Here is a 25,933-nt window from a genome sequence, read left to right on the forward strand (position 1 = left end):
TATTTTTTTGTAGTCTCTCTAACAATGTAGCCAAATCTGCCCTCTAGGCACTTACTCAAGCCAACATGTACCCCAATCTCTGTGCAAAACTAAAGCCAGTGGGCTTCCAGAACCCAGGGCTTGTGTAGCTTGTGAAATTATTATAAAAAGTGCAATATTTGTTGGTCATTTAGCTCTTCATGAGCTTCCACAAAGGGGAATCAGAAAAGTTCTAAAAATGTTATCACTTCAAAATGGAATTTACTTCACAGATATTTGTATTTTTGCCTCCCCCACAAGTTCTTACAATGGAATGTTATTTATAATTTATCAAAAAGGTAAGAAGAGAAATTTTAAACTCTTCAATTCTACATTATGTATCTAACATTTAGAAGTAGTAATGACCTTTCTTGTGTTAAGTAGCATTATATTTGTTCTGTTTTCACTTCAGAAGCAACATGTTTTTTTGTAGCTCACAGCTCTTCCATGATTTTCTCTTCAGGGAAAATATATTCCCATGGAAATTGACACCCACCAGGAAAATTTAGGAGCAGTAGGTTTACTTTCTACTGCCTCATGTGGTCTTTTATTGTTTGTTTCATGTGAGCGTTATTTTATTCTGACATTTTGCAGATTAGCCTGCTCTGCAACATAGAAATGAGGTTCTCTCCTAGCTACCTGGCATACTTCCTCAGGGGCATTTCCTCTCGTGTTATTCTTTTACTCTTTTCTACTTGTCATCCTTCCCTTTATTTTTCCTCCTTCACCTGGACCTGATCCCATTTGGCAGACAAATCCTTTTCTGGGTCTAACCATCCACCCTCACCCGGCAGAATCATTCCTTTCCTGGATCTTCTCCCACCCCACCCAACAAGCTTTCTCACTTAAGCAGAATAAGGGGGGGGGGGCAGGGAAGAATCAACTCAAATGCCTCTGAGTTGGCAAAGTGCCTTCCCTTGTTTCCCTTCCCCTTGAATCTTCCCACACTCTCCTCAACAGCCCAGCTTGGCACTCTCCCCAACACCTCCTCCCTTCCCCCTCCCATCCCAGCCCACCGAACACAAGCAAAAGCTCTCATTTTCTTAACTTGATGCTGTAGTCAGCATGTCTGGTTTCCATGTGGTCCTGGACCGGGCTGCTGACTGCCAATAAACCACTGCCGTGTGGCTGCCTGGCAGCCCCCGCCACACTGAGCCACAGCCCCCACTGCTGCACTGCCTCTGTAATCCTGCATCCCAGGGGATATATCCTGCGGCAAGAGGGAGGGAGCAGTTCACAAACCCACCACCCCCAGTTACCCAAGTAGCTGTGGCTGCGTCCAGTAGCACTTTCCAGGCTGAGAGGCACAGCAGTCCACAAAATGTGTGAGCTTGGGTGGGCCTGTCATTTGAGCATCAGTGAAAGAGTAGGAGGACCTCGTGCTGCTTGGTCTAGCCAAGAATACCAAACACAAAGAGGACCCGCTTGTTTATCCCTTCTCTTAAATTAATATACCTCAGCTTGCACCTTCCTTACACAAAAGACTTAAATTAGATATAGTTCCACCGATATAAGTGCCCATGTTGTTATTTTCAGTATCTGTTCCTAGGAGGGTAGGGACAGTGGCCTTGCAACTCCAACATGTACACCATGACTTTGTGTAGTTGCAGTAGGCAGCTCTCATCATTGGCTTCTCTGGTACACTAGGAGCCAAAAGAAAATAAATAAATGACCTCCCTTTTATGGCATGGAAGACTCATTACCAGGGTCTTTTCTTTCTCAAAGGCAAAAAAGAATATTAGCTCTAAATAATTAAGTACTGAAAATGTAATAATTGAATATGAAAAACTGTGAGCTCCTTTTTCAAAATCCATTCAGTCAACACATGTTACCGAACACTTTCTCTGGGCCAAGCCCTGAGGTGGGCTCCAGCAGGAATTCAATGGTAAGTAGATAGACCTGGTTCCTACCTTCTCAGGGCTTACAGTCTACCCACACCAATCAATTATAATTACAAGCTGTGATATGTACTATGAACTTAAAAAAACAAAACAACATGTTATGAAGAAGGGACCCTAGGGGAGGCTCAACTATGATAGTCCCCGTGAAGCTAAGATCTGAAGGATGGGCCCTTTAAGCGAAGATCAAAAAATAGGATAGCTATTTTATTGCTCAAGGAGAGGGTGTTTCCCTCTGTTCCTAATACTCAGAATTCTCTGAGTGTTTGTCCTCATGATAGAAACAATGTCACTCAGAAGCAAATCATTCCTCTTTAGAGCCAGAAGGAACCATAGAGATTATCTGCTCTGAACCCCTCATCCTACAAGAGGAAATTGAGGCCTTGGGAGAAAGAGTATTTTGGTCAGATGGCATCCCCAGCTGCCAGCAGAACCTGGGACGAGACCCAGGACTCTTTCCTCTCAGTTCTATGTTATTTCCAATATATCACACTACTGATGTTGTATTTTTGAAAATAACATCTTGTATACATATATATTATATATGTATAGATAGATAGACACATACACATTATATTGCTTTTCAGAAGACCATGGACACTGAACTGTGATTAATGTTCAAAAACACAAAGAAATTTGGCTCAAATTGACTCTGCCAATTACAAACTATGTGGCTTTGAACAAAGCTGACAGCTGGTTCTGATTCTCACTTTCTGCTTTAAAATGGGCCTAATGATGCTCTAGTTTATATAGTTTATGTATATGATGGTTGGATTAATTGAGAGAATGAACTTAAAGTGCTTAACATAGTATCTGCATAGGCGGATGTGGCTCAAGCCACTGAGTTCCTGCCTACTACATGGGAGGCTCCAGGTTTGGTGCCCAGTGCCTCCTAAAGAAGATGAGCAAGACATGAACTGACGTGACAGGAAGGCACAGCGAGCTGATGCAACAAGATGACACAACAAGAAACACAAGGAAAACACAATGGAGAGACTCAATAAAGCAGGGAGTGGAGGTGATTCAGGCGATTAGGGGCCTCCCTCCTTATCAGAGGTCCCAGGTTGGATTCCCAGTGCCTCCTGAAAAGAAGACCAGGACACAACAAACAGACACAGCAAATGCAAACAACAGGGGTTTGGGAGAAATAAATAAAATCTTAAAAAAGAAAAACAGTATCTGCCACATCCATTCTCAAGCAGTGGGAGCTTTTATTATATTATTGTTTATTACTATTGTGAGATAATATAGATATTATGAAAAGGCTAATGAATGTTAAAATTATTATTTCAGTAATGAGGTATTTGAAGATAAGTGGCAACCACATGTTATAAATGTCACAATTCCAGCTAGACCAGGGGTCTTATCTTGAGAAATTATACTTTGGGGAGGATAAAAAAGATACATGCCTGCAGATGGACACTGTCAAAAGGTTTTGCACATGTTAATGGTTGAATACGTTTTTTTATCTGATAGGTATCCAGTGAAAATCAAGAATACTGATTGGGGAAGGTAGTGAGATAATGTGCCATTGAGCGTTGAAGAAAGGAGAGGGTTGTTTATCTTGCTTAGGGAAAAGTTATATGCTGAGGCAAGTTATATTTGTTAGTTAATGCCATAGGAATATACAATATTGGAGCTAGCTTAAAGAGATTTTCTTACCCTTCATTTGCGAGATGAGAAAACTGCATCCCACCATCACATAGTAAAATTTTAGCAAATTAATGTCTACCAAGCGCAGGCCAGCATTCTTTCCATCATACTAGCCTCTCTCCAGGAGGGTCTTAGAGACTTCAAAGATGGCTGACTACCTTGATGTTTCTGTGGTCTCCTCCTCTTCTATCCTCATGGCTCTGAGTGATTGGCAGCATGGTTGCTTGGGTCCTCAATGTCCTTCAAAAGTCCTGCCAAAACAATGCAATGTCTTCTTTCAACATGACCTGGGCATCACTGTCACAGTAAGAAACTGTTTCAAGGACAAGCTTCTGATGTGCAAAAAGAGTTTCATAATCTGTTCCATATCATAAAAGTCTTAATTTGAATGCAAGCCTGAAGATATTTGTCAGGAATCACTAACAAGTAACACTTGGTTAAAGAGTTCTGTTTTATGATCTACTGTATGCTTGAAATGTCTTTTCATTTCCCTTGGCTTAAAATTTCTTTGAAGGATTTAATTTCAGAATAATCAGGTGCTTTTAGATGGTGATCTTCAAGAATATGTGCTAATAGGCTTAACAGAAGTGAGAACTGAGTAATATGTAAATAATCCAAGGTAGAATGGCGATTTGTTCATATATGTCTTACTGCAGTGTATAGTTGCAGCACTGAATATGGAAACCATTGTGGTCCAGTCTAGGAGTGGCACTGCGATCAAAGAGATCCTGTTCAGCAAGCAAAATAAGTTTCAGAATAATTAAGGTCCTTGGCTTGATTTTCTCTAACCCCCAAATGGGGAGACACAGACTACAGCAATTATTAAAACCTCCCTCTTCTCATCCATCTTTTCCCTTTGGAACCATAACTTTCTTGCACTCATCTCTTTAAATTCCTCCTCCATACACAAACCTCGCAAGCACCAGTCTAAGCCTCTTATCCTTCTCACACTTTCCTCTTGATTCTACATCACTCTTTGGGGAACCAGATAGTGAGAGAGCTAGGAACATTGATTGATCAATTCTTTCTTCTTGTCATAAATCAATGCTTTAGGAAAGGCCTATGATATTTCATTTTTAAAGTGCATAATTTAGCTTCATTTACTACAAATATTTTGTAGAATTCAGTAAATGGGGTGTGGGATTTCAACCCTACTAGTGGTCTGGTCTAAAGGGTTGAGAAAATATCCTTTCAGGATTCATTGTTGAATTTCAGCTAAGGGAACAGTACTGCAAAGCCCCAGAGTTGTGAGGGCTAATGAAAAGATGTTGCTTCGATTCCTAGCTCTGACACAAGTATGAATTTATCCATCCTTCATCTTTAACATAGGCCCTGGGACAATGACAGTGATGATGATGATGGTGATGACAGCAATAATAACATGATAATGATGCTAATAATAATGACTGATATTTAAATAGCATTTACTGTTCACCAGACATTGTCACAAGCATTGCTATATTTTGACTCATTTAGTCCTCACAATAACTCTTTGAGGCATTGCTCCATTTTAGAGATAAGGAAACTAAGGTACTGTGAGTTAAATAAAGTATCTGGAGTCATACAGGTGGAAAGGCTGGGATATGAACCCAGGCATTCTGGCACCAGAGTCTACAATCTAGTCATAGAGATAGGCATTTAACAAATAAACACACAATTTAAAAAATAATTTCTAACTCTAACTCTTAAGTATTCTTTTGACCCTTATAAGATCAATATTATTTTATCATTTTCAACCTATAAAACAGCAGATTCAGATGGTTCAACCTAATGGTAGGAAGGAAAAGAATATAATAAATTATATAAAATCAAATCTGAACATACTGCACCCTTGCTCATAGTTTGGTTGTTTTTCTTTGTTGTTGTTGGTTGTTGTTTTCTTTATATATAGTTACCAATTCATAGACATGCCTTAGCATGGATATAAGGCTCTGCATTAATTTGAGCCTTCCCTTTACCCCTTCAGCTAAAAGCTGGACCCACTTAGTTTCCACTAAATACAGTGCTATTTTGTTCCACAGACCTTTCTTCATGCTTCTTCTACTTCCCTTTCCCACCTCACTCAACTATCATCTTTGTTCCTACTTCATCAGGAAGAAAAAAAAGTCAGTGACTGTGGCAGTTTGAGATTATTTATGAATTCCAGAAATAGAGATTATGTTTGTAAACTGGTCTGTTCCTCTGGGCATGATACCCTTTGATTGTATTAGTTTCAGCTGAGATGTCTTCAATTATATTATGTCTTATGACTTTGATTTGACCACATCATTAGGGTGACTCAGTTTGACTCCCCCTTTGTGGGCTTTATAAATGGACACTCAATCAAAAACACAGGAGAAGATACATGAGTATAGAGAGAGCTCCATAGACACCACAGAGGAGAGAACTTGATCCTGGGACCACGGAGAGAGAGGAGCCATTTGCCTGATAGTTAACAGCTGAACTCATGAAGAGACCAGAGCAGCTGAGACCAAAAAGAGATGAGATAGTTAACAGCTGAACTCATGAAGAGAACAGAACAGCTGAGACCAAAAAGAGATGAGCCCTCCAGCCTACAGCTGAGACTGCAAGAACCTGGGCCCACGGAGTCTTAAGAGAGAGGGTAAGGCTGAACCATTGTAGACATGGTCTGCCATCTTGCTTCAACACGTGGCAACAGACATTGGGTGAGGAAGTACCTCTTATGGTATCTTGAGTTGGACTCTTTAGGGCCTTGTAAATGTAAGCTTTTATCCCAAGTAAATGCCCTTTATAAAAACCAACAGATTTCTGGTACTTTGACAAAGTACTCCTTTGGCTGACTAATACAGTGACTAATTAATTTTGTATTCTCACTGCTGTCTTCAGAACCTATAGTAAGAACTCAAGGAAAAGGACTTAGATAAGATGTCAACTTTAATACCAGAATCTTGAATGGCTGGTTTCAATGCCTGCCCTAGTCATTACTGATTTCCTAGCATAATATCTGCCACAGGTTAAGAAATAAAAATATGTGTATTTAATTTATTTGAATGCAAAATATTTACATCTGGTCAACCTTTGCCAACAATAAGTAAAATATAGTGTATGATTGATTTAATAGATTAGTCATTTTAAGATGGTTAAATTATCAAATCAGTTGTAATTCCTGTTGTAAATCCAAGCAGTTACAGCTGTTCTGAGTTTTCCCCAAAGGGATTTGAGAGACCTGGAATATAGAGACAATAGGTGTCTTGAGAACTCTGCTCCATTGCATAGATCGATTCCATTTCACTGAGCTTGGAATGATTAGCAAGTTGAAAATTATAGCTGGATGGAGGCCAGCACTGAGTGCTAGTTAGCTTGAGCCAAGGCTCCAGTTATATTGCTTTTTAGTTTTTTTTTTTAATAAAAGGAGGATACACTGTAAAAAAAAAAAGATGCTAGAATATTTATTTGGGGAATGTCTTCTATATGTAAATATAAACACACAGCCCCCCACCCCTACCCCCATGTACATTTTCCTGTATAAATATTATATCATTTCTTTGGAAAGAGAAAGGACAAAGAGCTTTAGAAATTCTTGAATGGAAACCAAAACATTTGGAAATCTTGTTCTCTGTTCTCTGAACAGAGCTTAGCTGATTTTTTTCGCAAAAGCATCCCCCAGCAGTGCCTAATAATGGATTTGTAAAGTGTAAGGAATTTGTACAATGTATTCCTATTTTCTTTTTCTGAAGAAATATTGCTAGTAAGTTGATGCTGTTTCCATCAATTTAATGAGGAGGCTGCCTAGACTAGGCTAATTTATTCAGTTTTCCATTGAGTGATATCAGTATTCAGCCCTGAAGTACATTTTTCTAATTAAGATTTTTAATGGGAAAACTCATAAAATTAGACCATTCATGTGGAGCATCACAAATTCCCAAAGTTAGTGTATTGCATTCTTTAGAAATACTTGTAAAGCTATATCTGACATTCTAAAACTGTCAAGATAAGGATCGTGTCCCATTTCTGTTTATCATTGCAAGATCTTCCTTTTTCCCAGCCAACTTCTTCCCAAACCCCATCATAAGTGACTCTTCACAATAACAAGGTTAAGGAGGCAAAGAGGAGACATTTCATACCTTCTCAATCTGTGGTTTTCAGGCAGTTTTGCTTATGTAACCCCTAAAAGAATATTGAAAAAACATGTACACTTGTTGATTTTTAAGTGGCCATCTGAAAATTTTCATTACAATTTCTAAAGATGACATTTCCATAGTATTGTACTGACATTGCAAAATAAGACTATTCTATCATTCTTAAAATGTACCCACTGAAATCTAAATACTATAGTGTATTACAAAGTCAATAAAAAAAAAAAAAAACAAACAAAAAAAATAAATACTATAGTGTATTTGATAGTTTTTTGCATCTATCTATAAACAAGCATCTTTCTAACGCAGATGTTTTGCATGGTTTCTTGTTTCTTAGATGTCTTCTATTCCACTTTTACCACATAATTCTGTTCTAATGTAATATTTTTATGTTCTTAAGAGTATTATTACAGTATTATACCTCTCTGGTACAAAAAAATAGATAAAAATTTACAGTAATTTTACATTTCCTAGGGCCAAAATTTCCACTAGATTGAGTTTTTATAATTGTTAGGATATAATTTATCAAACGTAATATAAATTTTAATAAGTACTTATTGCACATAAAAGTAAAATCCAATTGGAAATTTATAAGTGGATCTTTTATCAGGCAGTATAGCCATGGGTTTATATTACTCACTATTTAAAAAGCATCAGTTTCACTTCTCATTTTTGTTTTTATAGATGTTAGTGCTGAAAAATCTTCAAATAATTGTTGATGGAAATTGAAGGAGTTGTGTTAAATCAGTGTCACTCAATTCTTTGAGTTCCTCAAGAGTTGTATGCCAAAAATAACCTTAGTTATCTGTCATTTTTAAAAAAAGTTTTTAAAATGATCTGTTAGCTTTTTCAATATTATTGAAACTGACTTGCAGAACCAATTGTTATCCAATCATTTCAATCATTCACTTTTCAGTTTCTGGGAAGCACCCTAAATAGGCTTTATGAGGTCCTATTAAAAGCGTACCTTTTACTATTTCACATAGAAACATTTTGTTTAGCCTCACTGTCTGGGAACATTGGGGGATATCAAAACAGTGGAAATTTTAATAAACCTATAACAATTCAATAGTTTATGGCAAAATATTTTTATGTTATGTTTTCATATATTCTTATCAAAATTTTGAAGCCACAGTTTTAGCTCATCTAATTCATGGCAGAAGTATCTGCCATACATCCTCATTGGAATAGCCACTTCTCACTGCCAGACCTCTCTATCTGCTAAATCAGACTTAGTTTCTGAGAGAAAAAGCCTCAATATACTAATACATGTTCCGGTGACAATCATATTACTCTTGAATTCTACAACTGACAGATAAGGCAGAGAGCCTGCGGTGAATTTGTTAGCCCAGTGAAATAAGTTGCTGCAGCTGTCAGCGTATCTTTTGGACATTTTCATCCTTGCTTGGCTTTCATGGGTCTCTTTCTAGGAAGTGGGACATTCTTCAACAGTGGCCAGGGGTTGAAAAAGAGAGGAGGTAAATGAACAGCACCTTTCCTCCCACCTCCCTGCTCTACCATGAGCCTGGATTCTAAACATCCCAGTAGGGTCCAAAATGCTCCATTTCCAGGATCAGGAAATATGTGAAAATCGAGAAAAGCTAGAGGCTCTGCTTAGGGTGCCTTCATTAAAAGAGGGTTCCAGTTACCAAGATGCTGAACTGGGTTGGAGGCTTTTCACCTTGGAGCAATACAACATAGTACATTTTAGAAGGGGTGAGAAGTGCTCTTTTATTTTGTAAAATGAAAGAACAATTGTGAAAAGGTGCCGTAGATACTTCCTCAGGTCAATTTAGGTAAGAGTCTGCGTGAATGTTGAGGTTCTGGAAATTGATTCTCTTAAACTGATCCATGCCATATCCTCGTGTCTCTTGCAAAGTCCTTGCCCACTTATCTTCCACATTTGCAGAAGAGGAAATTGCGTTTTAGAGGACTTGAAAGGTTTGCCTAATGTCATTCAACTAAAATGAGGTAGAGTTGGCATCCAGAGCCAGGACGCTCTCTCGGACCCTAGTGTCCACACTTTGTCTACTTACAGTCCAGCCACAGCTTCACTCAGTCATTATCACTCAGGGAAATGATCCAGAAATATTTGGCTGCTCTTTCCAAATTACATTTAGAATAAATGGCCGCTTCCAAATTGTAGTTTAGCATCCCTAATGTTAGGTTCCAAGGATCTTTGTGGGCTAGGTGCTCACAAAATGTTAGATCATTAGCCAAGTTTGAGATTGTTAGCAATTCGAAAATGATAACCCAAGCTAGAGGAAATTAGGCTGTAATTGTTCAAATTGCTTATCATTCTATACTCAGTGAAAGAAATCAATGTATGCACTGGACTGTGATAGGTGCTAGCAATGCCAAGATGTATAAGATTCATTCCTTATATAAGCGTGAATCCTGGTTCTGTCATTTACTCTCTGTGTTTGTCTCTACAAGTTGATTGACATCTACGGGCCTCAGTTTCTTAGTCTATAAAATGGGATTTGTAATAGTTGGATTGTTTTAAGGATTAAAAGTGATAATTCATGTAAAAAATTTGCCTTGGTACTTGGCAGATAGCAAGTACTTGATAAATGTAAATTATTCTACCAGTTGTTCTTAACTGGGGCAGTTTTGATTCTCAGGGGACATTTGGCATTGTCTGAAGAGAGATTTGCTTATTGTAGCTTAAGGGAGCTACTGGCATCTAGTGGATAGAGGACAGAGATGCTGCTAAACACCCTACAATACACAGAGCAGCCCCCGGAAGTTCCAAATATCAGCATTGCCGAGGTTGAGAGACCTTGTTCTGTACTGACAAAGTGAATGAATGCTTTAAAGTAGATTCACAGAACAGTACTGTATCTTTTTTTTTAAAGTCCAGATTTAGGAGGAATATAACTGTCATGTAATTCTTCTAAGGTTGAATTATCTCTTGCGAATGAACTTTGCACATCTTATGTTCTAGCCATCCCAAGGTGCTTCTGCTGCTGAGACACTTCAATCCTTTCCTGGGCATGATGTTTCCCACTTTTGTTCCCTTTGCCTCGAATATCCCATATCTTGTCTGAGTTTACAGTTCTTACAAGTCATTCAGGATTCATAACAATCTCACTTCTTCTTTGAAATCTTCTTTTCTCTTCCTCTTCCAAAGATCCATTGTCCTGACACAGTTCAACCCAGATTTCTCGGTTGTCTTAAAATGTCATCTCTGTGTTCACACTTACAACATGGTTTTATAATCTTCGGTAGGTTTTTCTCCTCTAATATTCTGCGAATTCCTGTAGGGAAGGAGTGTGTTTCTTTTAATTTTTATAGCCTTTGCTACACAGCACAGGGACTTGGAGTAAACATTAATAAATTTTGGTGAATGAATGAATAAATAAATAAATAAAGCAAACTACATGGTTAGATGCTAAAACACAGCCCATATGGAAACTCTGCTTGGTTCCCAACTTCCAGAGAATTTTCCATTCCTTTTTTGGAGAAGTGAAGGTGAACAAGTCTACTGACCCTGAGAAACACTGGCTTAGAATCAAAGTAAGCCATCTGGAAGGCCGAGTTCAACAATAGGAAGTGGCTAATCATGCACTTATCTCTTTCATGTTATCTAGTTACTAAGAGTATATCCAAATTTATTCTACAATCCATGATATGGTGAGTGTGTACATGTGAGTGTGTTAGTATGTCTAAAGCTATTTGCATGTATTGATTTAGAGTCATTTTTTCATTCTTTCCCCTTTAAGCAATCATTTAACAAATATAAAGCAAATCATTAGTACTACGCATCATGTTAGTAGTTGAGCAATTTTCTGTTAAAAACATAGGGACTCATAAGTCTTTTTAAAATATAGGAGCAGTTATAAGAATATAAGTCATGAACAATAAAACAAGTTGTAAGAAAAACAAAATTAACACAAGTTATATGTGAAATACGATAGCAAAACCATAAAAACTTTAAAAAGCAAAGTTATTCTATTTCACCACCAACATTTAATATTTAAAACAAAGAGTTGTTATATTTCTTACATATAATATCATTAACCTGGAAAACCCAAAGGAATCAACTGAAAACCATGAGAATTAATAGGTTTGTAAATTGGCAAGATAAATAATTAAAAATCTAATAATTTTAATGGAGAAACATTGTTTAAGAATATGTCAAAATCCTATTAACAAGGAAAATATGTATTTGCTAAGAATATTTTAAAGAAAATTGCATAACTCATGAAGAACTGCGAAACTTTATGGAAATTGATCTAGAAACATGTCTGTAGCAGTTTGATATTGCTTATGAATTCCAAAAATAGATATTGGATTATGTTTGTGAACTGGTTGTTTCCTCTGGGCACATTAGATTATTTTGGATTCAGAGGTTTCACTTTGACTTGATTAAATAATGATTAAGACTTTTATTGGGCCATGTCAGTAAGACTTTGTATCCCCTCCCCGCTGGTGGGCAGGGACTCACAGAAAAAGACATGGCAGAGAACAGAGATTAGAGTTTTTAAGCTGAAGCCCAGGGAAGTAAACATGCAGGAGAAGAACACAGAGAAGCAGATATGTGAGGAAACAGAGAGGGCTCCATTAGACACGGCAAAGGCCCCAAGAAGAGAGATGAGCCCTTCACCTGAGAGTTTGCCGCTGTAGAGACCAGAGCCCTGAGCAGTTGAGTCAGGAGAAAAACGAGCCCTGGGAGAGGAATGAGACTTATCCAAGCCTATATCTAATATTGGAAGAAGCTGGGACCACAGAGCCTTCAGGGGAAGAAGGAGGCTGAACCCTCACAGATGTTGGCAGCCATCTTGTGTCAACACATGGCATCATACTCTGGATGAGAAAGTACTTCTTATGGTACCTTGAGTTGGACTCTTTAGGGCCTGGTAACTGTAAGCTTCTACCCCAAATAAATATCCCTTATAAAAGCCAACAGATTTCTGGTATTTTGCATCAGCACCCCTTTAGCTGACCAATACAATGCCAATTTTTGAATTTACACAGGATAAAAATCCCTTTCCAGTGATTATAATACTCATATTTATACTTCATCATATTCCGTTCCATATAACAAGGTGTCTGTAAAGCAGTGGTTAGGCAAGAGGAAATATCTCCAATCTCTTGTCAAGCATATTTGTGTAATGACCAGGATATCCATTTTCAAGATGCAGTTTCTCTGCCTTGGACATTTCCCGGTATGCCTTGAAAGTTTGCTTTTCTGCCCTCTGCTTTTTTAAAAACATTTTTAATTAAATTTTTGCTTTTAAAATAATTGTAGATTACATGCAGTTGGAAGAAATAATGCAGAGAGACTCTTTATATACTTCTCTGAGTTTCTCTCAATGGCAACAGCTTGCAAATTAATTATGTAATATTACAACCAGGACATGTATGTCGGTTTGACATGTTTACAATGTTAAATCTTCCAATTCTTGAGCATAATACATCTCTACATTTATTTAGACATTCTTTGATATATTTCTGAAACATTATATAACTTTCAACATGCAAGCCCTGTACGTGTTTTATAGATTTGCAAGTAAGAATTTCATTTTATGAGCACTTATAAGCAGCGTTGTCTTTTTACTCTTGATATTCACATGCTTGTTACTAGTATATAAAAATACAACTGATTTTTGTGTCTTTATTTTGTATCCTGTGACCTTGAGGGATTTGCTTATTGGTTCTAGAAAGTTTTTTCATTTTATTTCTTTTTTTTTTTGTAGCTTGGGATTTTCTATATAGAGAATCATGCCATGTACAAATATTTTCTTTCTGATATATATACCTTTTATTTCATTTTCTTGCCTTATTACACTGGCTAGAACTTCTTTAGCATGATATTGTGTAAGTGTTGCCTTGTTACTAATCTTAGGGGGAAAGAATTGTAGTTTTTCATCATTAAGCATGTTATCATATGGTTTTGGAGATGGTCTTCATCAAGTCAAGGAAGTTTCCCTCTATTCCTATTTTTCTGAGAGTTTTTATCATGAATGTGCGTTGAATTTTATTTGCAGAACTTTTTTGCATCACTTGGAATGGTCATGTGATTAGTCTTTAGTTTATTAATGAGGTGGATTACATTGATTGATTTTCAAATAGTGAGCGAGCCAAACTTACATCCCTGGAATAAATTTAACTTGGTCATGATGTATTCTCTTTATATATTGCTGAATTCTATTGCTACTATTTTAAAGATTTTTCTATGTTCATATGGGATATTGGTCTGTAGTTTTCTTTGTACTGTCTGTGTCTGATGCTGATATCAGGGTAATTCTAACTTGATATAATGAATTGGAAAGTATTCCCTCCTCTCCTTTTTTCTAGAAGGGACTCTATAGAGTTGGTATTAATCCTTCTTTAAACATTTAGTAGAGTTCTCCAGCGAAATCATCTGGGCCTGAATTTCTTTTTCGGGTGTTTCAAAATCATGAAATAAATTTCTTTAGTGTTTTATAGGTTTAGTAAAATTATCTTGCATATTTATTGAGAAGTGGTAGTTTTTGTTTTTGAGGAATTTGTCCATTTTGTCTGAGTTGTCAACAATATATCTGACATATTTGACATAGCATTGCTTTACTATCTTTCAATATCTGAAGATTCTGCTTCATTCCTGATAGTGGCAATTTGTATTTTATCTCTTTTTTTTTTTGTCAGTCTTTCTAGAGGCTTGCCAATTTTATTGATCTTCCCTTTTTTTTCTTGTTTCAATTTATTGATTTCTGTTCTTATATTAATATTTATTACTTCCTTCCTTCTGCTTGCTTTGGGTTTGTTTTGCTCTTCTTTTTCTAAGTTTTGAAGAGGAAGCTTAGATTATTGATTTGAGATTTTCCCTCTTTTCTAATGTGTGCATTTAGTGCTAAAACTTTTTCACTGACACCTCTTGGGGAGGGGGGTGGCCTCTTTACTGCTGCGCAATGGTCAAAGTCCTGACTCTCCATTAGGTTTCCTCTGACTCTACTGCAGTGGGGAGAGAGAGGAGCTCCTTTTTGCTTCTGTTTGGGGAGTAGTAGAAGTACCAGCACATACAACCCTGAGTTCTCGACCAGCATGAAAGAAGTTGCTCCCTCCCTGCCCTTCTCTGACACCACTCTGGCAAAATTGTTGGGGTATCTCACAAGAGTCTCACAAGGGTGGAAGTCTAGGATCTCCATTCAACCGCAACTGGTGTGGATGTAGGTGAGGCCACTGTTTTCTCTGGTGTTTGGCTGGAGTAGAGCAGTTATTGTCTAAAAGATTTCCATCTTGCTAAGCTGACATTTTCCTGATCTTCTGGCTTGAAAGAACAGGAATTTGTGGGGTTTTTTTGTTGTTTTTTTTTGTCAGTGTCTATTAGTGCTTTGGGCTTGCTGGCTTCTTTAGTTTCAATTCTGGGATCAGTGAAGATAAGAAAATCTAGGGGACTCACCACAATGTTGTTCTTTGGGTACTGAGGTCCCTTCCTGGTCTGCTTACCTTCACCTTTCAGATTCTTTTTATGTTTACTTTACACACAATGTTGAGGGTTTTTTGTTGTACTTAGTGGGTAGGTTAAGGTAAAGTACAAATTCTACCTCTTTCCTGAAACCAATGCTCTTTCTCTTTTAGGTGCTTCATTTCCTCTCTGTTGACAGATTTTTCTTTCTTGGTTGTGTTAACCCAACTGTTACATTGCTCTTTAGGTTTTAATTTAATTAGATACACCATTTGTAGAAGCATAGTGATATCTATTTTTTCCATATCTTAGGCCTGATGATGACTTTTTATTTGTACTGAAACCAAAGAAAAATGGGAAAAAATAGTTAATGGCCAATAAGTTAAGAATAATTTAGAAAGCTTTATAGAAAAAAAGAGAAGATCAATTAAGCAAAAAATAGTAATTAATAATAGCTCAAGTTCTTCTTAAATTGTCCTTAAGTATAGGAATATGTGGCAGTGAATGAAGCGTACCGTATGTTTGAGAATCAAATGTGGTTGTCCTCCAGAAAAATTCTTCAACACCCAAAGTGATCTTGTCACATACCTTAACTTAAAACTTTTCCATTGCTCCCCACTGTTTTTAGAATATCTTCCTGCTTTTAATGTGCTTTGCCCAGCCCAGCCCTGATGGTTCTAGCCTTACCCCTCTGAACCCCAAGCAAAGTGAGCTCTCATTTTTCTTTAGACATCCCATGCCATCTCTTGCCTCCAGGTCTGCACAGGCTGGTTCCTCTGCCTGGATTGCCATCACCCTTCTCCTATATCACCCCTCATGCCTATTCACAGTCTGATCTCATGTTTGAAATCATTTTGACCAACTAAGCTAACCTGACCTACCTCCTCTACCTTGTCTGAATGATGTGCCTCTGACATGTTGTCACAGAACATGGTATTTGGCCCCTCTTTAATTTACTGTTCAATACCACAAGCTTCATAAGGGCACAGACCGAATTGTGTTTTATTGTTGGCTTTAGCCCCATTAACCCATTACCTGTCACACTCTTTTTATCCATAAGAGGGTCATGAAATTTTAGTTTTACAACTACTTGGCTACAAACCCATGCAGTAGTGATGGAAAAAAAATAGTTGCTCAATTGGTTACATAATTTAGAGGAGGTCAGACAGTATCAGAATCAGTAAAAATTTTCAGAATTCTCACCCCTGCATTTGATCCTTTGCACCAAACTCTATTTTAATTGATGAAATGGGAGAAAGGTTGTGACATGGTGAAGTTTAAGTGTGAAAGCATTGTGACTGCCAAAGTCAAATGCTTGCAAATCTATTTATACAACTATTATTCAGAAGATAGTTCAAACATTTCAAAGAATAGGAGGAAAATATTATTTGATGTTTGAAGTGCTTCAAGGTGCAATAGACTAGACCACACAGATCATCAGAATGAATGCCAAGCAGATTGGATCATTCTGAATCAGGTCCTATGCAAACTACATAAGGAAATCATTTGATTCTGTCCATTTCCATTGCCTCCTTCAACTATTTTTTGGAAGATGTGATTGTTGTACAAGCCTTGCCAAAAAGTAGCTTAATATGAAATAGATCTGTAATTACCATAAACAAGTTAGAATGTATGTCATGAACCAAGAATTATGATAATTCCAGCTCCTAGCAACTGAAATTGAAAGGAAAAAAGTGTGACATACATGGAATACAAAATGCTATAGCTGTTGAACAATAGTTTACCTTTGGTTATGGAGGTGATGGATTTTAACCTGGATTTGAACCATGAGTGAGATTTGGACAGGTAGAAATGGGGAGACGATTATGGAGAATGGAAAATACAGGACTGTCATGGGAATTGGAGGTGGCTTCTATGGCTGAGGGAGTGGACAAAATCTACCAATATAGTGGAATTTGAGGCAAGAAAGGTAAATAGTACAGACTCAATTGTACCGAGACTTAAATTCCACACCACAGAGATGGCCTTTTGTTAATTGGCAAGCCCTTGAAGATTTTTGAGCAGAGAAATATCCTGAACAAAGCAGTGTTTTAGGAGTATTAATGTGACATTCATGGGCAGAAACCACTGACTGTGAAGTAATCTAGGGGAAGATACAATGGATGGAGGTTAGGACATCAGTACAGGCAGAAAATAATCAGGTCCTAAATTTAAGGTAGCACTGAGCACAGAAAACAGCAGTCGTCACAAGCCACATTTCCAAATCCCCACAGACCTCAATGTCTTATTGAATGTGAAGTAAAGGAGACAAGGAAAGAAAAAGATGAAAGGCAACTATATTTCAAGCCTGAGATTTTATTCTTAAATTATTCCTCTTTATGGCACACACAAGGAAACAAATTTGCTGACAAACACGAGGGTACACTCAGAGTTTTTCTTCCTTTTTAGCCACTAAGTGTTATCAGGTCCAAGGTGTGCCAATTCTCTTTCCTTAGGGTAAGCTATTCAGTACAGTGGTAAAGGCCATTGAAATACCAAAATATTTATGTACCTGTTGGTAAATAGCTGCCAACTCGAGCACTGTGTATGCTTCTTTACCAGTCTGATCCATCTTCCAAGTTTGCTGGCCCACCCCACAGTCCAGCAGCTGTAGAGGCAATGTTGGGTAGAGAAATGGCTGAAGCACCCTGCTTTGCTGCTTCAGCTGGTGTCTCTTCTCATCGATTGCTAACCATGCCGTTCTGGGCTGTGGTATTTTTGAATATCAACCCTGCCATGGTGGATTTCCTCCCAGAAGACACTCAGGTTCTTTAATCATATAGAGTTCTGTTAGGCCTATCTATGTCTGAATCCTAACATGGAGCCACTGTAGTTTCAAGTTGAAACCCTGTTGTGCTGAAATTCACAGGACTTCACATTTAAATCATGATTAAAGGGTAATTTTTAAATCTCTTAATATTCATTACTGATGAAAGTGCAAGACATGTACATTCATTCCTATAATGGGAATAGAAAATAATTTAGCAATAGGGTCACAAGTTTAAAAAGTTAAAATCATTTTGCCTAAGAAAAAAAATTGAAAATGGATCAAAGACTTAAGGGAACAAGAGGTTTTCAGAGAAGTTGTTTAAAATTGTAAAAAAAAATTTGGAATCAGTCTAAATGTCAAACATTAAAAGATCAGTTAAACTAGAATGGTTTAACTTATGTTAAATTTTACCTTCTTCTTTATAAAAATCTGAGATGTTAACTATTTTAGAAAGAAAAAAGTGGATTAAAAATAATTCAGAAATCTCCAGAGGCCTCTCCTACAAAGTGCCTGCCCACAAAGTTTTAAATAAAAATCAGGTTAATTTCACATTTCTCATCCAGACAGTTAACTCCTTGAGTCAATTAAGTCTATAGTGTTTTCAATGCAAAAGACTTCACCTAAGTATTCTATACTCAGCTAGGTTGTATTTGTGTATGAATGTATGTGTGTATATGCCTGAGTGTGTGTATACATACATATATACATATATATGTTTATATATATAAATTCCTAACATGTGACAGTTGCTTTGCTGATGCCTCCTCTTTTGGACACAGTCATTTGAGAATTTGCATTTTGTTTATTGATAGATTCGTCCTGATCATCAGTGATCTCTTGACTAGTCTGAGCAGGTGCTTGCATTTGGAACATGGCATCCTGCAGTTAGGGTACCATTTGCTTCTGTGGCACCACACTGGGCTCAAGTTCATGAATTTGTCCAAACAGTCTCTACTCCAGCCAAATAAGCTAAGCAATCACAAGGAGACTGACAGGCTGCTAATGCATTTCACACAGGTTGAGATGTGCAGAATCCAGAATGATTGAAAGTCTCCTCCCCCAATTCACTGTTGAAAATAAAAGGATCCTTGCTGTCCCTTATAAAAATATGCCTGTATGCCTGCCTAGGCTCTTTAAAAAAATTTTTTTTTGTTTTAAAGATTTAGATTAACAGAAAAATTACCCCTTAAGTATAGGGAGTTCCCATGTAGTCACACACACATCTATCAACATCTTACATTAGTGCACGGGTTCTCAGCAAGAGGTCTGTGAGCTTGAATTGAATTACAAAGAAACATCATTCTTGTGGGGACATGTCGGTGCAAGAGTGATGCATTCATTAAATAATATACGGTATAGTAGGGACTTAGTAAGGGGTCTGTGGTTTTCACCTGCCTAGCAAAGGGGTCCATGGGGCAAAAAAGATTAAGAACGCCTGCCTTAGTGTGATATATTTGTTACAGTTGAGGAAACAGTATTGAAGCATTGCTTCTAACCAAAGTCTATAGTTTACATTATGGTTTAACATTTTGTGCTGTACAGTTTTATAAGCTTCAACAAATCATATAATGTCATGTATACATCATTACAGTATTTTACAGAACAGTTTTACTGCCCTAAAAATGTCCTGTGTTCCACCTATTCACATCTTCCCCTCACCTTTGAATGCCTAGCAACCACTGTCTTTATACCAAAGTAACATGTGGCTGTGAGATTATTTATGAATCCCCAAAAGAGAGATTGTGTTTGTAAACTAATCTATTCCTCTGGGGTGATACCCTCTGAATGCATTAGATTCGGCTGACATGTGTTGATTAAATTACCTATTAGGTTAGGGCTTTGATTCGACCACAGGAGGAGGGCATGACTGAGGGCCCCGCCCCTTTGGTGGGCTAATAGAAACAGGTACTCACCCAAGAAAAAGAGAGAGAGACCTCTGTAGACACAGAGGAAGAGAGAACTTCATCAGTTTTGATCTGGAGCCCTGGGGAGAGATGAGCCCTGCACCTGATAGTTTGCAGCTGAAGAGAACAAAGAAGCTGAGCAGCTGAGAAGGCCTGGAAAGAAAGGAGCTCTGTGCCAGAGGGCTTGCCCTGAGAGATGAGCCCTGTGCCAGCCTACAGCTGAGATCAGAAGAAGCTGGGTCCATGGAGCCTTAAGAGAAAGAAGGAAGGAGAGACCAGCCAGAGATTGCCCACCTTTTTGCTTCAACATGTGGCAACTGACTTTGGTGAGAAAGCAGCCTTGAGTTGGACTCATTAGGGCCTTGTAACTGTAAGCTTTTACCCCAAAAAAATACCCCTTATGAAAGCCAACAGTTTTCTGGTGCTTTGCATCAGCACCCCTTTGACTGACTAATACATTGCATTACCCTGATACCACAAGATAATAACTGCAATATACTTTGGTCCATGGTTGCACTTCCCGCTTAGGTTTAATCATTCCTCAGTCTTGAGGGATTTGGGATGGTGTCTGCTCTGACTGCTTCAGGTGAGAGTGGACATAGATATTATGGGGCAGATGAAAGGAATTATTCTGGTCACAGTTGCAGATATTCCTTGTTTGGGGATGGGACTCGCCATCATCATCATTTTGTTAGTTGTCCAAGGCAAGCACAAAGAACTGGAGGGTAGGCGTTAGCTGCAACTCTGCTGGGTTTCAGGGCTCAACTGGATATGAACTGACTGAAGATTTCAGTCTCTGAGAGATATTTAACAGGTTTGTTGAAAATTGTAGTTTCAAAGAAAACTTCCATTCTTTAAAAAGATCCATTAATATGTAAAGATGAATTATTCGAGGAGCAAAGTCTCTTAATATTTATCAGGCAGGAAGCGGTTTTGGCTCAACTTATAGAGCATCCACGTACCATATGGGAGGTCCAGGGTTCAAACCCAGGGCTTCCTGACCCTTGTGGTGAAGCTGGCCCATATGCAGTGCTGATACGCACAAGGAGTGCCATCCCACACGGGTGTCCCCCACATAGGGGAGCCCCACGCGCAAGGAGTACACCCCGTCAGGAGAGCAGCCCAGTGCGAAAAAAGTGCAGCCTACCCAGGAATGGTGCCGCACACACAGAGAGCTGATGCAGCAAGATGATGCAACAAAAAGAGACCCAGATTCCTGGTGCTGCTGACAACAATAGAAGCGAACACAGAAGAACACACAATGAATGGACACAGAGAGCAGACTACTGGGGCGGGGGGGGGGGGGGGGGCGGGAAGACGGGGAAAGGGAGAGAAATAAATAAAAAATAAATCTTAAAAAATAAAAATATCAGGATTTAAAAAAATTAATCTGAGCTAATATGGAAGAAAGAATTTTGTAAAATGTAAAACTGTATAATACATGTTATTAATAATAACTTAAAAGTCATCTAAGTAATTGGTATTTAATTGTTAAGACAGGTTAGAGATTTGGCAGACTTTGTGTTTTCCAAATTCCAAACTGGTTGGTGTCTTAATTTACTTCACTCAGAGAATTGGGTTAAATTGGCTGAAGAAAAAGCTTATGTTAGTACAACATAACTTCAAGAATTACACTTCCAGTAATAGTAGCTGATAACCGCCAAGATGTTTCTGAAAAGAGAAAGTGCTTATTTTAACAACAACAAAAAGAATGATTAAGAAATAATAGTTGGTACATTTCCAGGAAGGAAACATCTCATAAAAAAAAAAAAAATACCATAGCACTTTACCAATACTTGTGAAACTTGTTCAAACCACAGTTTAATTTCATCTTTTCAGATTTGCTTGGTTTTAGATGAGGAATTTTTACCGACCCCCTTGGGAATCAAGGAAGTTGATTACACCTCTCCCACTAGAATTGTGCAATGCTTTTAAATAGTTCTCCTAAAGTCTGTTTTCCATTATCATTATGAATTTCACAATATATTTCCAAATGTACTTCTGGATGTTCTTATCCAAAACACTGTTGTCCAATGTTGTAAAGTCTTCATTACTCAAAAGATTTTGGAGAGTAAAATTGTAAAATTAGTTCTTTCTCACTTAATATTTTTTATTATTATCTTTTTTTAAAAAATACACATATCACACAAATGTTACATTAAAATATGTAAGAGGTTCCCATATCCCCCACTCCCCACATCCCACACTCCTCCCCTCCTCCCGCATCGACAACTTCTTTCATTAGTGTGGTACATTCATAGCATATGATGAGTACATTTTGGAGCATGGGTACACAGCACGGACTATAGTTTACACTCTCTCCCAGCCCATTCAGTGGGTTATGTCAGGATACATAATGTCCTACATCTGTTTTTTAAATAAATCTTTAAATCTATTGCCAGAATCTGATCACTCATACAGAGTATTTCCTTAAATTGCTTTTTAGTATTATTAATATTCAATTTATAGAATCATCAAATGTTGTCAGTGGAAGATATCATATGCATCATCAATTCAGCTTCTGTATTTTCTAGAACACTATGTGACATAGGGAATGCTATGTAAGCATTTGCTAACAAATACATTTTGCTCTGTCACCCACTAACTTTGTAATATTAAAGGCATCAAATCTCTCTCCAAGCCTCTATTTTCTCATCTTTTAAATGGGTATAATAATACTTAATAATAATGCATAATTATTAGTAACACTAATATAAAAATAATATTTATTTTACTGAGAGGATTTAATGAGATCATTTATATAAAATACTACCACATAAATGCAGGTTACTTAAGTTGTTACTGCTTTTTAAGAATCAAATGCGTACTAAGGCTATATGGCATTTAATGGCTTAACTGAGCACTGCAGGTCCCTTTATTCCACAATTTGCGTAGTAATTGAATTTTTAATTTTGAGTTATTTTGCAGATGTGTATAACTTCAGAGATATTAAGCTACAAATTCAAAGCCACATTGTCAGTGTGGAGAGAGGATTTGAGGCAAGGTCGATTAGATACCATTTGTAATCTTTTTTTTTTTCTTCTTGAGCCTGGAAAAAGCAAGGTCTTTCGCTTTTTTTTCTTCAAAGGGTCTATTTCCCATCACTTGCATTATTTCCCTCAACTGATTTCTTTTAGTCCCTTAATGTATGTTACTCACCCATAAGCCCAGGCTTATCATACTGTGTTATATCGTAATTACAACTAATTGCAGATTACAGGAGACCACCTCATAACCTGTAAATAAATACATCACACTTTAAAAGAGAAGAAAAAAAAGGCTTCCCTCCTTGCTTGAGTTATGCTATTATTTCTACGAAAACCTATTGTTTGGCCCATCTTTCCCTATTTTATTTCTAAAGTGTTGATAAATATCATGTGATATGACAGATGTGCTTGTTGTCTGTCCGCAGCTTGCCCATCAGGGACATATAAGCCTGAAGGTTCACCAGGAGGGGTCACCTCTTGCATTCCGTGTCCTGACAAAAACCACACCTCTCCACCTGGAAGCACGTCCGCAGAAGACTGTGTCTGTAAAGAGGGGTATCGGGCATCTGGCCAGACCTGTGAAGGTAAGTCCATGAAATTAAAAGTTGGGGAACTTTGAGGGAGATAATGCTGGCATTTTACTCCAGTTCATTTAGAATGGTCTTTGCTATCCCTTTCCTTCATCATATTTTGGGGGCTAGTATTTGCTATGTAGCATTTCTTTTTATCACTGGACACATCCATATCTTGCTCTAGAGAAAGAGGATCTGAAACCCTAGGAATGATGTATTAATAATTAAATCAGAAAGTTTTAGCACTTAGAAAAAGTCTGAAATTTATCTAAGAGAGGAAAGCTACAATTTTAATAATAAATTTGGATAACAAACAGTCTGATTTTAGCTCTGATAGTCAAATCCAATTTAAAATATATATTTAATAAGTAAAATGTCACAGTATTTATTCATATCAAAATTTAAAAACAACTCATTAGCATATACCATGTGTAAGAAGGTGCAGCTCTAGGAGTTAGTAGCACATATACTTTGCTGGACTTCCTTGTTCTTTTATAACTTAATAAAGGGGTACAATAGCTAAGGTCAAGAAATCTCATACCCATCTAAATTTCAAAATAAAATGTTTCAAAAGTTAAAAATATTGATTGAAGAAATGAATGCCCAATTCTGTGATTATAGCAAATACCCTTGATTGCACACCTTGGATAGATTGTATGCTTTGTGAGTATGTATCAATAAAACTGATTTTTTTAAGTTAAAAAATACTATTTGGTCTGTATTTAATTGGAAGTAAATACCTAATAGGAGTCAGATGTAAAGGTTATTCTTCCATATATGTCCTCAGACCTTCAAAAGCGGTAAATGGGAATCTTATGGAGAATTGAGATGAACAGATGAAATGTTCCCTTTAAAAAAAAAAAAAGGTTTCCTAGAAAAAATGCTAACTTTGGTTTTTACTCTTATTTTTGTAAATGTTAGTTGTCCACTGCCCTGCCCTAAAACCTCCTGAAAATGGTTACTTTATCCAAAATACTTGCAACAACCACTTCAATGCAGCCTGTGGGGTCCGGTGTCACCCTGGATTTGACCTCGTGGGAAGCAGCATTATCTTGTGTCTACCCAGTGGTTTGTGGTCTGGTTCAGAGAGCTACTGCAGAGGTATGCAAACTGCCAATTCACGTTGTTTATTGATTGTCTTGCTTGATTTCCTTGATTTAAACTCTAATGAACCAGTGAAAGTTTTCTTCCTTTTGATTCCATAGACCACAGACCACAAAAAAGGAAAAAAATAACTATAGGAAGTTTGAAATCAAAACTACCAAGTTCAGTTGACCACATCATCATAAGCTACGTCCTTTATGTTCTTTTTTATCAATAGGCAAAGGAAGGGGCTGCCTGGGAAGTAAATGGACAGATTACATAAACTTAAAGTAGCCAAAATAGGCTGCCTGTGAGGGTTCTGGAATAGTCAGGGGTGGGGGCCAATTTTGATGCCAGAATCCATACCAGTACCCAGCAAGGAGCAGTTGGCCAACATGTATATCTCCATCCTTCACTTGAAGTAGTAGAGAATTTGCTAAAGTGGTATCCCCAGCCTACTCAGGCCAATAGAGAGGAGACAGTACCACAAGAACCCAACATTAAATGCAAAGGTGCAACAAAAAGAACAATACTTCCATTCACTTCCACTCTTGGCTTCTCCAGGACCTGCTTTCCTAGTTCTCCTTACAACTGTTGTACTGTCCACAGCCTGAGGTTTCACCAATAGGATTGGAAAAGAAGCACATCTAAGAAATGGTAGGAGGGGAAAAAGCCACAGGACTTAAGGACCTCTACCAGAATCCCTACTCATGGAGCTTCTGAAAACACTATTCACTCCCACCCCACCACCAAGGGTTGCCAGATGAACTACAGGACAGCCAGTTAAATTTAAATTTCAGATAAGCAACAAATAATTTTTTAATATAAGTGTGTCCTATGCAAGATTTGGGACACAGTTATACTAATGTATTTGTTGGTTGTCTTAAATTCACATTTAACTGGGTTTTCTTTGTTTTGTTGGTGGTGTTGCTAAAGCTGGCGACCCTACCCACTCATTCCTTAGGCATCCTCTGGCAATATCCTTTGCTGGGTGTTTGACTGCTCCAAGAACCCAGAAAGCCTCAGCTTACTGTCTTCTCTTGGCTCCTACATCCAGAAGGGAAGCCCACGTACTCATCACTCCGAGGTACTTTGTGAATCCAAGTGGCCACCACTGTTTATATTTATCAGCTACCAATACCAAACCCATTTAGAAACACGAATCTGCTCAAATCAGGTCCCAATTCAGATTCTCATCAATACATACAAACAGGTAAGTAAAAAAGAAGAGAATCTGAAGACTGAATGAAGGAAGGAGATGGCAAGAAAAGGAAAAGTATGTTATCAGTGAGATTTAGGTGGGAAGTCAAAAGAAATTCTCACTCATGTCCTCTCAAATGGTAAAAACCCATGTCACAGTTGAAAAAATTAATTAAATCCTCTAAATATGTTCCTGTAAAGTCAACTGTTATAGGCTCTGTATAAAACCTCTACTCCTTCTTCCAAATGCCTCAAGGCAGAGGGCGGAAAACATCACATTTTTGCTTTCCACTTACTGGTTTTCCAAAGAAGAGCCGGGAAAGCAGGGTAGACTCCCCCTTCAGGATAAGCTCTGATC

General features: G+C 37.6%; 1 protein-coding gene across 1 annotated transcript in view; it reads left to right on the top strand.

The window, feature by feature from the left end:
* SVEP1 (sushi, von Willebrand factor type A, EGF and pentraxin domain containing 1) overlaps positions 1 to 25,933 on the top strand; it is a 220,901-nt gene that overhangs the window by 40,506 nt on the left and 154,462 nt on the right. Inside the window, exons 4-5 of the mRNA XM_058302548.1 lie at positions 23,146 to 23,304; positions 24,214 to 24,393. Coding sequence (XP_058158531.1) covers positions 23,146 to 23,304; positions 24,214 to 24,393 — 339 coding nt within the window. The remainder of the gene's footprint in view (positions 1 to 23,145; positions 23,305 to 24,213; positions 24,394 to 25,933) is intronic.

This window comes from Dasypus novemcinctus, chromosome 8 (genome assembly GCF_030445035.2).
Source record: "Dasypus novemcinctus isolate mDasNov1 chromosome 8, mDasNov1.1.hap2, whole genome shotgun sequence".
Classification (NCBI taxonomy): Eukaryota; Metazoa; Chordata; class Mammalia; order Cingulata; family Dasypodidae; genus Dasypus; species Dasypus novemcinctus.